General features: G+C 40.6%; 1 protein-coding gene across 1 annotated transcript in view; it reads left to right on the top strand.

The window, feature by feature from the left end:
- cd2ap (CD2-associated protein) overlaps window positions 1-13,928 on the top strand; it is a 43,352-nt gene that overhangs the window by 17,578 nt on the left and 11,846 nt on the right. The window contains exons 5-15 of the mRNA XM_061051334.1: window positions 21-159; window positions 706-884; window positions 3,142-3,229; window positions 4,557-4,651; window positions 5,871-5,969; window positions 7,253-7,306; window positions 9,332-9,368; window positions 10,082-10,144; window positions 10,274-10,424; window positions 10,627-10,736; window positions 13,439-13,551. Of these exons, the coding sequence (XP_060907317.1) occupies window positions 21-159; window positions 706-884; window positions 3,142-3,229; window positions 4,557-4,651; window positions 5,871-5,969; window positions 7,253-7,306; window positions 9,332-9,368; window positions 10,082-10,144; window positions 10,274-10,424; window positions 10,627-10,736; window positions 13,439-13,551 (1,128 nt within the window). The remainder of the gene's footprint in view (window positions 1-20; window positions 160-705; window positions 885-3,141; window positions 3,230-4,556; window positions 4,652-5,870; window positions 5,970-7,252; window positions 7,307-9,331; window positions 9,369-10,081; window positions 10,145-10,273; window positions 10,425-10,626; window positions 10,737-13,438; window positions 13,552-13,928) is intronic.

The raw sequence follows: 13,928 nt of genomic DNA, 5'->3' as shown, positions 1-13,928 counted from the left end.
TGGAGTTCTTCTCTGTGCAGGTTGAAGAGGGCTGGTGGAATGGAAACTTGAACGGCAAGTCCGGACTGTTTCCCTCCAACTTTGTCAAAGAGGTGGACGCTGCTGGAGAGGACGCAGAGACCAACGACACAGGAGCAGCAGCAGCAGCAGATGAGACCGGTGAGACAAAGAAAACAAACAAACCAGCAAGGCCTTGTTTATGTGAAGGGGTGCAGCTTGAATCTCAGCATAATCACACGTGATATCAAAACAATGCTAAGGCAGATGTATTAGCTGCTCTTAAAAACAATGCAGGGAAAAGTGATCATTACTTTCTCTCAAATCTCATTCCCATATTTATCCTTAGTTTGAAATATTGCTTCTTTAATGACCTTTATTTCACCGCCTGTAAAACAAAGTGCATTAATGGAGGTGTTGAGGTGTGATTGCAGCTCGACTGAAACAAGTCTCAACAAGACGTTTGGCTGGTTTCTACCTTTGTTGTTTGACAGGAGAGCTAAAGCAGCTCTTACCTGATCTGTGTGTGGTTATGTGTGTACACCTGAACATCCACAGACTGACTTTATTGAAAAGTGAGAAACGTTCTGAAGTATCATTAAAGATGGTTCCGAATATGTTTTTGAATCACTACAGACTCATCATGTTGTCCATTGCCGCCATCGGAGCAGACAATTAATTCCTTTGTTTTTTGTATCTCTTCCAAAGATGGAAGTGGAGTGGAAAGCCTCACCACGCCCACATCGCCACAGCCCACACCAGGAAACGGAGTCATAGCTCAGCCCAAGAAGATCCGAGGCATCGGCTTCGGAGATATTTTCAGAGAAGGGTCTGTGAAACTAAAAACCCGGCTGCCCAGTTCTGAAACAGAAGAGAAGAAGGAGAGAGTAAGTGTGCTGTGTCTCTGTAAATAATAGAATAAAGAATGTAGTCTGTACCTGTTCTGTAGTCAATGTCCTGACATGTTGTTTTTATCTATTGATGCAAACAAGATCATGTTAAAACTCCTAAAGAGTGATACATACATAACGTGACAAACCGTAGAATAGTGACAGCTGTGGTAACACAAATGGTTTGTTGTTATATGAAAGTGCTGACTCGGCCATGTGACAGCCAGACACATGGAGATATTTACGATCACACATCAAAGAAACATAAAGGTTTCATTTTTTAACACATTTTTTATTTTCTTATTTTACATACTTTATTAATCTCAGAGGGGAAATTCTGTTTTCACACTCTGTTATTTTAGAGACATGCTCGAGGGCGCCTCGGGAAGTGCCCTGGCACCTCTCCAGCTACTAGACCAACTTCCATATTATGGCCCGCATCGGAAAATGTCTTTTAGAATATTTTTTTAAACGGCTCAGTGTAATTCATTTTTGTTCACTCACTGAGAGTATTTCAATTAAATAATGTGATAACACTCTAACCTGCTAAGATCCAAATCACAACTACAGAGAGAAACTTCTAGCAGACATACTTTGTGCTTCCACTTCTGTAGCTCCTGAAAGAATATGCCCCTTTAAATTGCACCTGCATGCACTGGGTCTCCGGTGTAGACCGGCCCGGTTCTACCGCAAGAGCACGTGCACCCTCAGTTGAATGGATGCAATAAGTAATGAAGGCTTTCAGATGACAACAGTGACTCAGATCACGTTTACTACATCCATGATGTGATGGTCGTGACCTGTCTGTTCACCGGGGGACCACGTGATGGACCCATAACGCCTACGCTATTATTCATTGCTGTTGCCAGTCACTGTAGCTGCACCCCCTTTAATCTCAGAACTAAGACGTTTTGATCTAGACCTGTGCCTGGGTGTAGATAAAAAAAACAAAAAACAACTGTAGATTTTGTGGCCGGCTGTGGCTCAGTTGGTAGAGTCGTCATCTCCAACCAAAAGGTCGAGGGTTCGATCCCCAGCTCCTGCAGCAACATGTCCGTTGTGTAAGACACTTAACCCCGCTGTGGACAAACAGCAGCTTGTTTTGGTTTAACGCTGGTGCTTGAGGGCGACATCTACCGGATCAAAGAGTCGCACATTCTTCCTTTTAATTTTAAACTTCCTTTTTGATTTATTTTTGGGCTTTTTGTGCCTTTAATGGAGAGATAGGACAGTGGATAGAGCTGGAACTCAGGGAGGGAGAGGGGAATGACGTGCAGGGAAGGAGCCACAGGCGGGATTTGAACCTGGGCCGCCCACTTGGAGGACTACAGCCTCCATACATGGGGCACATGCACTAACCACTGCACCACCAGCGCCCCCACACATTCTTCCTTTAACCATTTGTAAACTGGCATCTTTAACACAAGGAAGGTTTTACTCTTTCAAAGACACAATCATTAAAATAGGTATTTCTTTAACTTCCAGAAGCTTACTGCTTAAACAGTTACACATTTAACTTCATTCTTAAACTCTCCCGTTTTTCCCTTCTCTCTCTCCTCTTCACTACAGCCCCCACTACACTCTCTTTCACAACTAACACAGCTTCTGTCACTCCCCTCCTCTCCTCACATATCTACCGCATGTTGCATGCCCTCACACTCTCCACTTCACAACCGAGGGTCCATCCATGTGGAGCAGCCCTCATACCCCACATACTGCTCTGCTCGGGATCCTTAGCAAATTTTATATGATACCAAGCATACATTATAACACTGCACTCACACTAGCCAAAGTTGTCCCCCCCCCCCTTCTTATACGCCCTCTGTCCTGCACTCACACTGCTCCAGGACTAAGCGGGCCTGAGCACGGTTACCTCTTGTACATAAGGTCATTAGACAACACATGCCTGGCTTTACGTGATCATAAAGCGTGCTTAGTTTACAAGACAGGAGGACTCCGAAAAAAAAGAGGAACAGGGACGTGCCCCCCCCCCCCATGGCTTCCTTACATCCCTTGTAAAGCAGAAAATGCACAAGCCTTCTTCCACTGTTTCTTTTGTTCTCCATCCTGTTCAAGCCTTACCTGCTAACCAACGATGAACCTTAATAACCTTTCATAAACATTTACACTTAAAGACAATGACTCATGATCAGACTTCTACCCCCCCCTCAAACACAAACTGTCCTCGGAGGGGTGTCGTGTACATAAGCCACATATCCACTCATGTCCATCTGTATGGTTTGCTTCATTGTAGCCAATCCCATCATTACCATCTGCTGCAAAGCCTGCCCATCCCAACATGAGCGACGCGCAGAGAGTAGACGGAGACAACAAATCCAAAGGTAAAAACCTCTAAATGAACTGAAAGACTTGTGGGAAATGTATTTCATCCACCTACTGTGTGACGGTGCAGCCATTTTCCTCTGGCATTATGGTCAAGATGTAAGGTGTTCTGTTGTACCTCTGTGTTGTCGTTTCCCTGCTTCCCCTTTGATTGGCAACTAATCAACTCTAAGATTCCAGAGTGTTATTCAGACATATTGAAAGGTAGAACAACACATTTGATAACCCGTAGGTAATGTTGATATCATCTAATGTTAAAATTCAATCAGGTCTTTAACAGCAGTATGATTGGAAAGCTTTTGGTTTGTTGACTGAAGGGGAACAGATTCTGGATTATTGAAACACAACTTGAAAACGTTTATTTATGCCTCGAAGTAATGTGCAGTACTTGAAGTCAGTCTTGGTCTCGAGAAGGTCTCAGTCTCGTCTCTGAATTGAAAACATTTTTACTCGGTCTGGTCTCGGTCTCAAACTGGACGGACTCCAGATTTGAAATCAAGACCAGTCAAGACCACCACTGATAAGCTTCTTTCTCAGGTCATTACTGTGGTTAGAAGAAAAAATATCTTTCCAAAAGAACAAGTCACTTCAATTCATTTATAGTTTGGTTTGTATTCCCCGGTTACGGCTGAAACCTTCCCGTTGTTACGCTCTGTGTTAGTGACACGCTCCCTGCACACAAGATGAGGATTTTTCAGTGATTTGTATGGACCAATGTCTTAGTCTTTACTCGGCCTCGATCCCTAAATGTCTTGCTCTCATCGGAGCACTCTGGTCTCGGTTAATCTGGTCCTGACTACAACACTACCTAGAAGTTCAATGTATTGGACTTTATGTGGGTTTGAGCCATCATCTAACTGTCACGTCTATTTTTCAATTCACCTGAGTTCAGAAATGTTCTGGAGCAGTCGGTTGTCTAATGTTGTTTAGATTACTCTAATGTAATAGTGAGGAAGCAGAACTTTAAACTTCATTTATGCCTTTAGTTAGGGTTATGGAGAAAGTGGTCTAATGCAGCTTTCCTTCATCTGGGTTATAAAACATGATGTTTCACCTTTACATTGAGGAAAACGGATCCTGTTTGAGGAGCTTGAATGTGAACCAGATACTTGACAGGGTGTTGATATTTTTTCTGGATAACCTTTAAAAGGTGGAGTCAGTCTCCGAGTAGGATGAATTTTCACTGTGTGCGTTAATTCAACACGTGTCCTGTTAAAGGTTTTGACCTCAGGTGAAGTGTTAACAGTAAGAGAAGTAGTTTAAGTTCATGTCTGAATCTGTTCTCTTCTGTTAGTGTTTTAACTGTATCATTTCTGTGTCCTGCAGCTAAAGAGTACTGTAAGGTCACGTTTGCTTTTGATTCTACAAATGAGGACGAGCTGACCATAAAAGAGGGAGAAGTCATCCACATCCTGAGCAAGGTAGGTTTCAGCGCTCTAGGTATCAAAGTTATGAAAATAAACCAGAGAGTCACAGCGTGTCCTGACAGCATGCTACATGAGGGAGCGTCAGCGACAAAATCAGCTTGATTCTGTTCCTACTGCCCGCCGCCATATTTCTTTTTTTCTTCTGTCGCTCGTGTAGACACATGAGGACAAGGGGGCTCGACTGGAACTCAACATTTTTCACTCTGCAGAGCTTTTTTGTACAAAGTGGAGTTCTGATATTAGGGGATGCAAATTAACTGACCCTTATTGTCCCCACTTATCAAATCTACTTCTAACATAAAAGTATCTTAAACATGTTATGGTGTCATTTCTAGTTTTATAAAACACATTTCATCTTGAAATCCCGGCTGGTACTCACTGGGTTCAAAACAACAAAACTGCCTCTTCTATCGTACTGCTGGACAGTTTTCAGATCATGGTATCAGTCTCTTCTTTCCCACCTGATCTTTAGCTTGCCTTGTCTGTGATGTTGATGTTTCTCAGTGTTTTTGCATAAATCAACTTCACACTTAACGGTATGACATCAGCTGCTCACCCTCTGATGACTCTCTGCTTCAATGACAAACAGCATGTAGCATGCAGCCTCTTCGTCTCACCACAGGACTAGTAGTCTGATTTGACTTAGAGTGAGGAGGAGGGATGGAGGGTTGTGTTAAGCAGCAGGTGACTGGCACAGTGGTGGATAAGAGTAAAGTAAGCATTCAACAGATTTTAAAGGACTAGAAACGTTTCCTGATAAATGTCTGAAGTATTCGATAAGATCGCTGTCATCAGTTCATGAACTGGAGGAGAGATTTTCCACAGTAAGCTGTATTATATTTACATTCACAGAGTTAGAGTGTGACTTTTAAAATGTGAGAGGGTTGTTAGACGATTGTTTTAATCCAGAGATATCCCTCGTTCACAAACACAGTCACTGCTGGATCAGCTCAGCTGCCTCTGACACGAGGCGTGAGCTATGAAAACTGGGACCCAGGGCTTGTTGTTGAACCACAAGAAGAATGGGGACACAACCTTTTGCCTGCCAAGACTTTTCCAGCAGTCCAGCACCATCTAGTGGACACTGTGAAGAAGTGCATCTCCTCTCCTCAGCAGTTCTGTTTTCTCTGAATAAGCTTCCTGCTGTAAGAGGACATGTTTAAGGCATATTAGATGAATGACTCCACTCTTTTTGTACACTCTTATGTATCAGGACACAGGAGAGCCTGGTTGGTGGCGAGGGGAAATCGGCGGCAGAGAAGGCGTCTTCCCCGACAACTTTGTCGTCCTTCTGTCTGAAGCAGAGAGAGAGGTGAGGTGAAGAATCAATGAACCAGAGGACAACATGTCCTGAAGCTTCAGCACAACATGTCACAGGATTTGTTGCTCTCCTGGGACTGCTGGATTCAAAAATCTACCAGTCACTCTTTTTTTAACCTGCCACTTTATTTGAAGCCACAGAATAATGTATACTATGAAATCAAAGCTGACAGCATTCACATGCTCTTCTTTTGTATGAATATATATTTTAAAATACTCACATGCTCGTTTTCTCACTCAGAAACAGAAAAAACATTAATTTTAGTTTATTATTTGAAGGAGGATAAGAGTTTCCTTTGCAGTTATGTCCTCAATCGCTAACTCATTTATCTGAGAGGCAAGATCATGGATTTGTTGTTTTAAAGCTTGTGTGTTAAAATCACTCTGTTACCAGTCACGGTGGCTTGTACATAAAAGTAAAGTAAGTTTAGCAAATTCACCTGTCACTGAAAAAAAAACAAAAAAAACACCGCCAGTATTTGGTGGGTGACCAGTGCTGATTTCCAGCCCTGCTTTGGATTCTTTGAAACTCTGCTGGACATTTTCAGCTAATTATTGACAAAATGACACAAATTCAAACAAGCAGGACTTAGAACTGGTTCATCCACTTTCCACTTTCCCAGGTGTTGCTTAGCAACGAGCAACCTACGGACACGTGTGCAGAAACTAACAAACATTTTAATTTCTTCTTGTTTAAAGGCAGGGTTGGTCATTTCCTCCAGATCCACTTTTTAAGATTTTAACTGAAATTGTCTTTAGGTCCTGACAGAAATTAATAACTCATGTTCTCTGAAAAAGGAGCAAAGAAAATCTGTCATCTGTAGCAGATGTAAGTCTGTAAAAACTTCAACCAATGTCTGCCACGAGGTACCAATCTGATGAACCAATCAGACGCCTCCCTGTCTCCCTGCTCGTTCTCTACCCCATGTGTTCACTATCCCACACTCAAAGAGCGTCACCAATAACGGAGTTTATACTGTGAGTTTGTTGTTGGCTGTTGTGAGGAGTAAAACAGACTTAGACGGAGCACTGAGGGAACGCTACTTTCAAAATCATGCTAGTTTTAGAAAATGACCAACCCTGCCTTTAAACATTTGAAATAATGCATTTTCATATTCTTAATGTTCTGTTTGAAAAGGAAGAGTAGAAATAAATGACATGTTAAATGTTCAGAAAATGTTTATGGAAAGGAGCCTTGTCTTTCCATCGTAGAACGTGTTCTGAGGTCGTTATAACTCGATGATTTTATTCTCTGTTTTCATCTTTACATTTTAGACTTTGACATCCAGAGGGTCGGTGAAATCATCACCTAAGCAGGAGTCAGAAGAGGTAAGCTGTCAGCGCCCTGATCACACACTATGATCCTGCACTTTCACACACAGTCTTCTTTTGAGTTTGTCTCCTTTCACTCAAACACGTTCAATGCAGAAACAAAAGCAGTGATCTGTTTTGTTGTTTAGTGTAATTTGAATTCTCGTGTGAACAAACAGAGAACTCCATAACACCTCAACATCTGACTCAGTTCCAGTTTGAATCTGATTGGACTTGTTGAGCTCGTTGGCCTTTCTTCCCTATTTACTTTTGTAGCGTAATTAACTTATTAAGATATTATATTCTAATTATTCCTCAGGTGCACCACTTCCTGTTAAAGGAAGAAATGAACTTTAACTGAATAAGTTAATTAATTATTCAGTCTCGTATCAGAATGTCAGTAAAAGTTCTCTAGGATCACTTCAATCATTAAAGAAACACAGACAAATTCTAAATGATTACGTGTGATTTTATTACAGGAATCGTGAACAATAATGCAGATTAATAAAGTAAATATCAAAGATTATCATTTGTATGACTTTAATAACAAAATTATGGAAATAAAATAGTTTGAGTCTAATTTGCCTATTATGGTATCGTCATAATGGTGAAAGTAACAAATAAAACGATAAATGGTTTTGTAATGATTTGAATGAAAAATGTGATTGAGAGAATAATAAGAAGCTACTGATGTGTTGGACAACGACCCTTCCTCAAAATCTCTCCAGGCAGAAGCTGTTTCAGGAAAGCTTACTTTAGTGATGTTCAGTCAAACTTCCCCTGTGTGGTCAAGCTTTAAGATACTGACGGATCGCTTTCCACCAGAACTTCTGCCAGCCAAATGACTGTCTCAACAGTCAGGTAGAAGTGACGTCACACAGCAATGTGAAGTTGATGCTCAGCAGCTGAAGCCGTGTCGTCTGTCTCAGTGGCTCCGAGTAGATCAGAAGAATTAAAAGTCTTGCGAAAATAAACTAACTCGAGATAAAACTTGTGGGCCAATTCAAGTTATCTCTAGTCAGATAAAAATGAGTTGTTTACAAAAAGAATGAATGAAAACGTGGAAAAAGGAAACACAAAAGATGATATCACAAGAGTAGCGGTCAGACCAGCTGATCACTCTCTAGAGAACCAAAAGACGACTAACTGAGAAGTTGACTCTGCATGTCTGTATCAGAGGGAGGGCCGGGTCTCCACTCAACCTACAATAACTTCATGATTTGAATTAGGTTACGTGATTTTACTTAATAAACTCAAAGTAGTTCACGCGGAAAAACACTTTATGATGTTACCACATTTTCTAAATGTGAGCATTCTGAGTTTAACATTAGGAGAGAAATTGCTAAACATTGTGGAATATTATTCTTTTCAAAGCTGTAAATTAAGGCAAAAAGACATTAAACAGTCCACAAAGAAATCACATCATAGATCAATGTAATGTGAAAACATAGAAAGATAATATGCTTGTTACCCTTTATATATGACAACATGCAATATGATTATATATAGTTTAAAAGTCTTCTGTGTCTAAGACGATAAACTAGGTTTTACTTAACTTTAGTTCTGTACATCGTATGAAAACATAAATCAAATCAAACTATCACTTTTAACCTCACAAACATATATATATATATATATAAACCAGAAATGAAATGGACTTTCATTTAATGCAGAAAATAAGATCTTTCAATTTGAGAAAACCACAAAGTCGCTTGTCAGTTTTATGATGCTTGAACGATCCTCAGACCTCAGCATGAGCCTCTTTCCCAGGATGCGACTTATCTGTGGAAGTGTTCGTTCGCACAGTCCAACGTAAACACAAGAGAGTCATAGGAGATGTCCTGGTTCCTGGTCAATGTTAACCTACAACATGTTGTTGAGCTCCTAGCAGTTCTTTGAGTTCTGTCAGTTTGTTCTGCATCTGGTTCCGTTACACTTTCTTTATTAGCGATCATTGAAGTAAAGATTGTGAAACACGTCGTCATCCACTGTGATGTCACTGACCTGTTTTTGACCTAAACCTTTTTTTTTTCTTCTTGTCAGAAACCGAAGAAGCCGCCTCCACCTTCAAAAAGCATAGGTAAGGAACACTCCGCACTCTGCACCTCATTAAAATCTAACACCTGAGAGGTGAGTGTGAGAACAGGGTGCTGCTTCACTTTTGTTTTACAACTAAAGTGGGCTTAACCGCCAACACTTTCCCCTCGTGCTGTTTCCAGATTACAGAGAAGCATCACTTAGGGTACATTTTAATGTTACGTTTGTATTCATATCAAATGTGTTTTTTTTAAACACACAACTTTAATCTGCTTTAATCTTTCATTTATGTGTCATGTTGTCAAATGGATCTGCACATGAGGAGCTCCTGTTTAAGGATGTATGATGTTTCTAAATAAGTTCATATATCGTAAAGCCTCCCGTGGTCAGGTGTTGTAATTTAGCATTTTGCTAAAAACACTGAGAGCAGTACGTGTGGGACTGCATGGTTAAATGTTACAGCACTAATGTTTCTGAATGTCCATGTCAAATAAACAAATGCATAATAAATAAGCTCCTCTGTGTGTGGATCTTTTTTTTGGATCCAGCACTCGCTTACGGATGTGCGTGTCTTTTTTTAATTTTTTTATTTTTCATGTTGTTGAGGGGCAACGATGAATAATTTTTCAGAACATCCAGACAGTCTGTGACACTCCTTTAGCCTTAAAACAGGAATTCACCGTGCAGCTTTTTTAATTCAGAGTATTATGGAGACAGAACTTCTGCCTAATGAGATGATTATGCTTCATTTTACAGCTCCCAAGCCGGAGGTGCCAAGCGCCGACAGGAAACCACATCACATCAGGTCAGAAGACAAAGGTAAGACCGTCCATATTTATATACGATAAGATAAGTTTTATACTGGTCAAACTCCTGACAAACTATTTGAGGTGGGTATGCGACAAAGATTGGTTTTTATTTGTAACTCTCTTCTTTCTCTGTTAACAGCCGACAGGTCGACATCAGATCATAAGCCATCCAAGCCTGCAGCGCCCATTGTTCCACCCAAGAAGCCAGTTCCCCCTCCGGGCAAAGGCAGACCAGGAAGCCTTCCACCAAAAAGGCCTGACAAGCCTCTTGCCCCCTCGCCAAATCTCAAGTCAGTGTGTTGTCTTTTCTTCTGTATATCCATCAGTGGTTCATTTTTTCACTTTTCATTGAAGGATTCTACAGGAACACAAGGACAGAAGAGTGTTTGAGAATAGAGGACAGTGAAGTCTTTGTAGTGCACACATTGGAAAACCTGTGTCCTGTTGTTTTTTCTCTTCTAAGTGAGTTTCCATTTTCCTTTAAATCTGCAGGCACAATGGAGAGGTGCCTTTCACACGACCAAAGTCTGACTTTGAGCCACTATTGCCCACCAAACCAAAAACTTTGTCTGCTGAATTGGGGGAGAAATCCTCAGTGATGGGTATGTATACATGTGTTCATCTCGATGCCTCTAAAATAACACTTTCTTTTTTTCTTAATCGTATGTTGTTCTGACAATGTAGCCGCGTCGTAGATAATCCATCCAGAGTCTCCCCGTAGTCATAGTGATGGAAAATAACGACCCGCATGTGCCTTACCTGGCGGCTGAATCATTCCCTTCAGCTGCCTTTTTTAACTTTTATTCCGTAATGAGTTATTTTTCCATGGTTGAGTTAAAGTTGTAATCTTTGATCTCTTGGAACTTCCCTTTTCACTTTATTTCAAAATAAAAGCAGATTTGTTGCCAAACAGGAAGGAAAGTTCCCTTAGTTTAAGACAGTACAAACATTCAAAATAAAAGCAAAATAAAGGAATCTGAAACAAGCGATTAACTGTTGAAATTCAGATTTTAATCAGGATTTAAATAATTTATAGTTTGACAGCTCTTGTTTTTATAGCCATGCTATAAAAAGAAAGAATCAAATGAGGTATTCACAGTATGAAGGAAAGAGAGGAAACAACTACTAACTGAGTATTCCCTGCTGTGTTCACACATCGGGCAGACATTTGAACTTGGAGGCAGGAATAATGATTAAAGGGGGCAGGAGATGTTTTCTGCTGTTTGTTTTCATGCTCAGCTCATAAAGTATCTGGAAATGTTCTGGAGTTTTTTTGCATGTGTGAATAGAGCTAATGTCATACCCATCTAAAAACCCTGAATAATAAGTAGATTAGTTTTTACTGAACAAGTTCTAAATTGGAAAAGATGGTTGAAATAAATCAAACACTCTCATTACCAGACCGAGTTCCATTCAAATACAAAAGCAGTAAATAAAGTTGTGACTCGATTAAATCTCTAAATCGTGTGCTGGGACAAAGCACAGACATGTAAAGACAGACATCTTAAATTGAAAGGAACTTGTTGTATCTGTTTAAGACTTTAACTTCACCCTGGCTTTTTCTTTATGTTCAAACCTTAAAAAGAAATATAATCATTTTGATGTTGGTATTACTCAGTCCAAATAGTAATTCATCAGTTTGGTAAAAGTATTGTCCACCATACTTTCAAAGCAGAACCTGATAAAAATGAGTCTTTGATCATCATTAAAATGCTCCATGAGGGCTTTCACACTGGCAGAAAACTCCTGAAACACTCCTGATATTTACCAGAGGAGACCCCGAGTGTTGTTTCTGCAGTAAGTCTGAGTGAGCTGATGTGAGAACACAGCAGGATATTCTCCAGAGAATTCAGCCTGAGCCAATAGGAGGAGGAGAGACGTTTACATACTGTTACTACTGCACGGTGCAGAGTATTCACACAACCACTACTGCATGTAAAGAAACGGCTGCATTAAGTCTGCTCTTCTCTCTTTAGTTCAGATTGTGACACATAGCGTTGATATAAAGACAAATATTCTCATCATAGCATCACTTAGTGATGTTGCTATTTTCAGGAGTGTGTGAAAACAGCTGATGTAGGAGCAGCACATTGAGGGTTTTGCCCTCAAGAAACTATACAGCAGGTAGAAAGTTTAAACCTTCTTTCTCTCTGAGCTGTGTCTTATATACCGATGCGACTTATATTCCAAATTTTTTCATACTTAATACCAATATTATAACTTAGAGGAGTTATCAGGAGCCCAGAGAGTAAACATGTCCTTAAAGGTGTTTTCACTCTGTGTATGACAGAGTTCCTGTAAAGGTGATAAAAAAGAGCTGCTAAAATGTCAGAAGTCGGTCTGGCACCAGTTTTCACAGAACATCAAACTTCAATCTGTCCTGCACTTGATGGCAGCGCTCTCTGAGTGCAGCCATGTAACACCATGTAGTGTCAAAGTGCTGTTACCTGTACACTCCATGTATTGAGGCTGTCGTCTCAAGCGGGCGGCCCGGGTTCGCGTCCCGCCTGTGGCCTCTTTCCCGCATGTCGTTCCCCACTCTCTCTCCCTGGTTTCTGACTCTATCCACTGTCCTGTCTCTCCATTAAAGGCATAAAAAGCCCAAAAATAAATCTTAGAAAAAAAAAAAGTTCTGTGCGCTCTCATGTTTGAACTCTTAAAGAAACAGAAAGTGAACATACATGTCCAGTTTAACTCATCCAGTGAATACCCCAACACGTTCCCTTCAATATAAATGTTGTTTCAAGTCAGAAAGTTCAGATCAAATGTTCATGGAGCTGCTCTCGGTCTAGTAGGTCTTTCACACTTTCAGAAAACTCCCGAAGAACTCCTGATATGTGGAGGAGGAGCAAACAGCTGAAGTTCTCTCTGGTTTGGACTCAGAGTTTCTCCTTCCAAACCCTTTGTGTTTTCTCTGCAGCAGCTAGTATCTTATAGCAGACTCTGTTGCTCTGTCTGCTTCTTTTTGTTTCTCTTCATGTCTTACCTGTTTTCTAGATATTTTCAGGAGTGCCTATATGAAAACATCTTATTAAGTTTTAATATGGTGAACATTTTAAAATCAGAGCTTTGTGTTTGACAATTTGAACTTTACATTCTGATGTTTTTTAGTAACTGCTTCCCTCTTTGCAAAGACCATTAACCGTTAAAAAAAAGTCCCACGCCCGACCACGTATGCATTTCAGTTCAATTAAATTAAATATTTTATTCCCCAATTCCCCTTAGTCTCAGCTGAAGTGTTATCTTAAAGATGAAGCAAACCCTTATTTGTCTTCCTCACTACTCCCTCACATATTCCCAACAGATCTGATGAGTTTTGATGAGTTGTCGTCTACCTCGGAGAAGCTCTCTCACCCCACTGCTAACAGACCCAAGATGCCTGGAAGGAGGCTGCCTGCCCAGTTTGGAGGACACTCGGTGAGTGTACGCTCACACAGATATTCAAATAAGGAGTCAGAGACCTCAAACTGCTGCTGTGAGCACGGTGCTGCTCGGGCCCTACCTTACATAACACTGCAACGTTTTTTCAAGGAGAAGCCACTGATGTCATCAATAACGCTTTCTTAGAGAAATACTCAACTAATAAGATTTAATGCTAAAAACCTGAATGTAGTTTTATTTTTAACCACGGATAAAGAAACTAGTCCCCTCAGCCCGACTCATGTTCAGACCCAAACAATGGAGACTGCACTGCTACCTAAACCCAATGTTACTTTGACACTTTGGGAACTTTTTGGCCTTCAGCCAAATGAAAAAGTAGAACTCCCTGATTTAGAAAAACGGAGTTTCATAAA

The sequence above is a fragment of the Labrus mixtus genome, chromosome 12 (genome assembly GCF_963584025.1).
Source record: "Labrus mixtus chromosome 12, fLabMix1.1, whole genome shotgun sequence".
Taxonomy (NCBI): Eukaryota; Metazoa; Chordata; class Actinopteri; order Labriformes; family Labridae; genus Labrus; species Labrus mixtus.
This window is presented reverse-complemented; position numbering and strand designations above follow the sequence as displayed.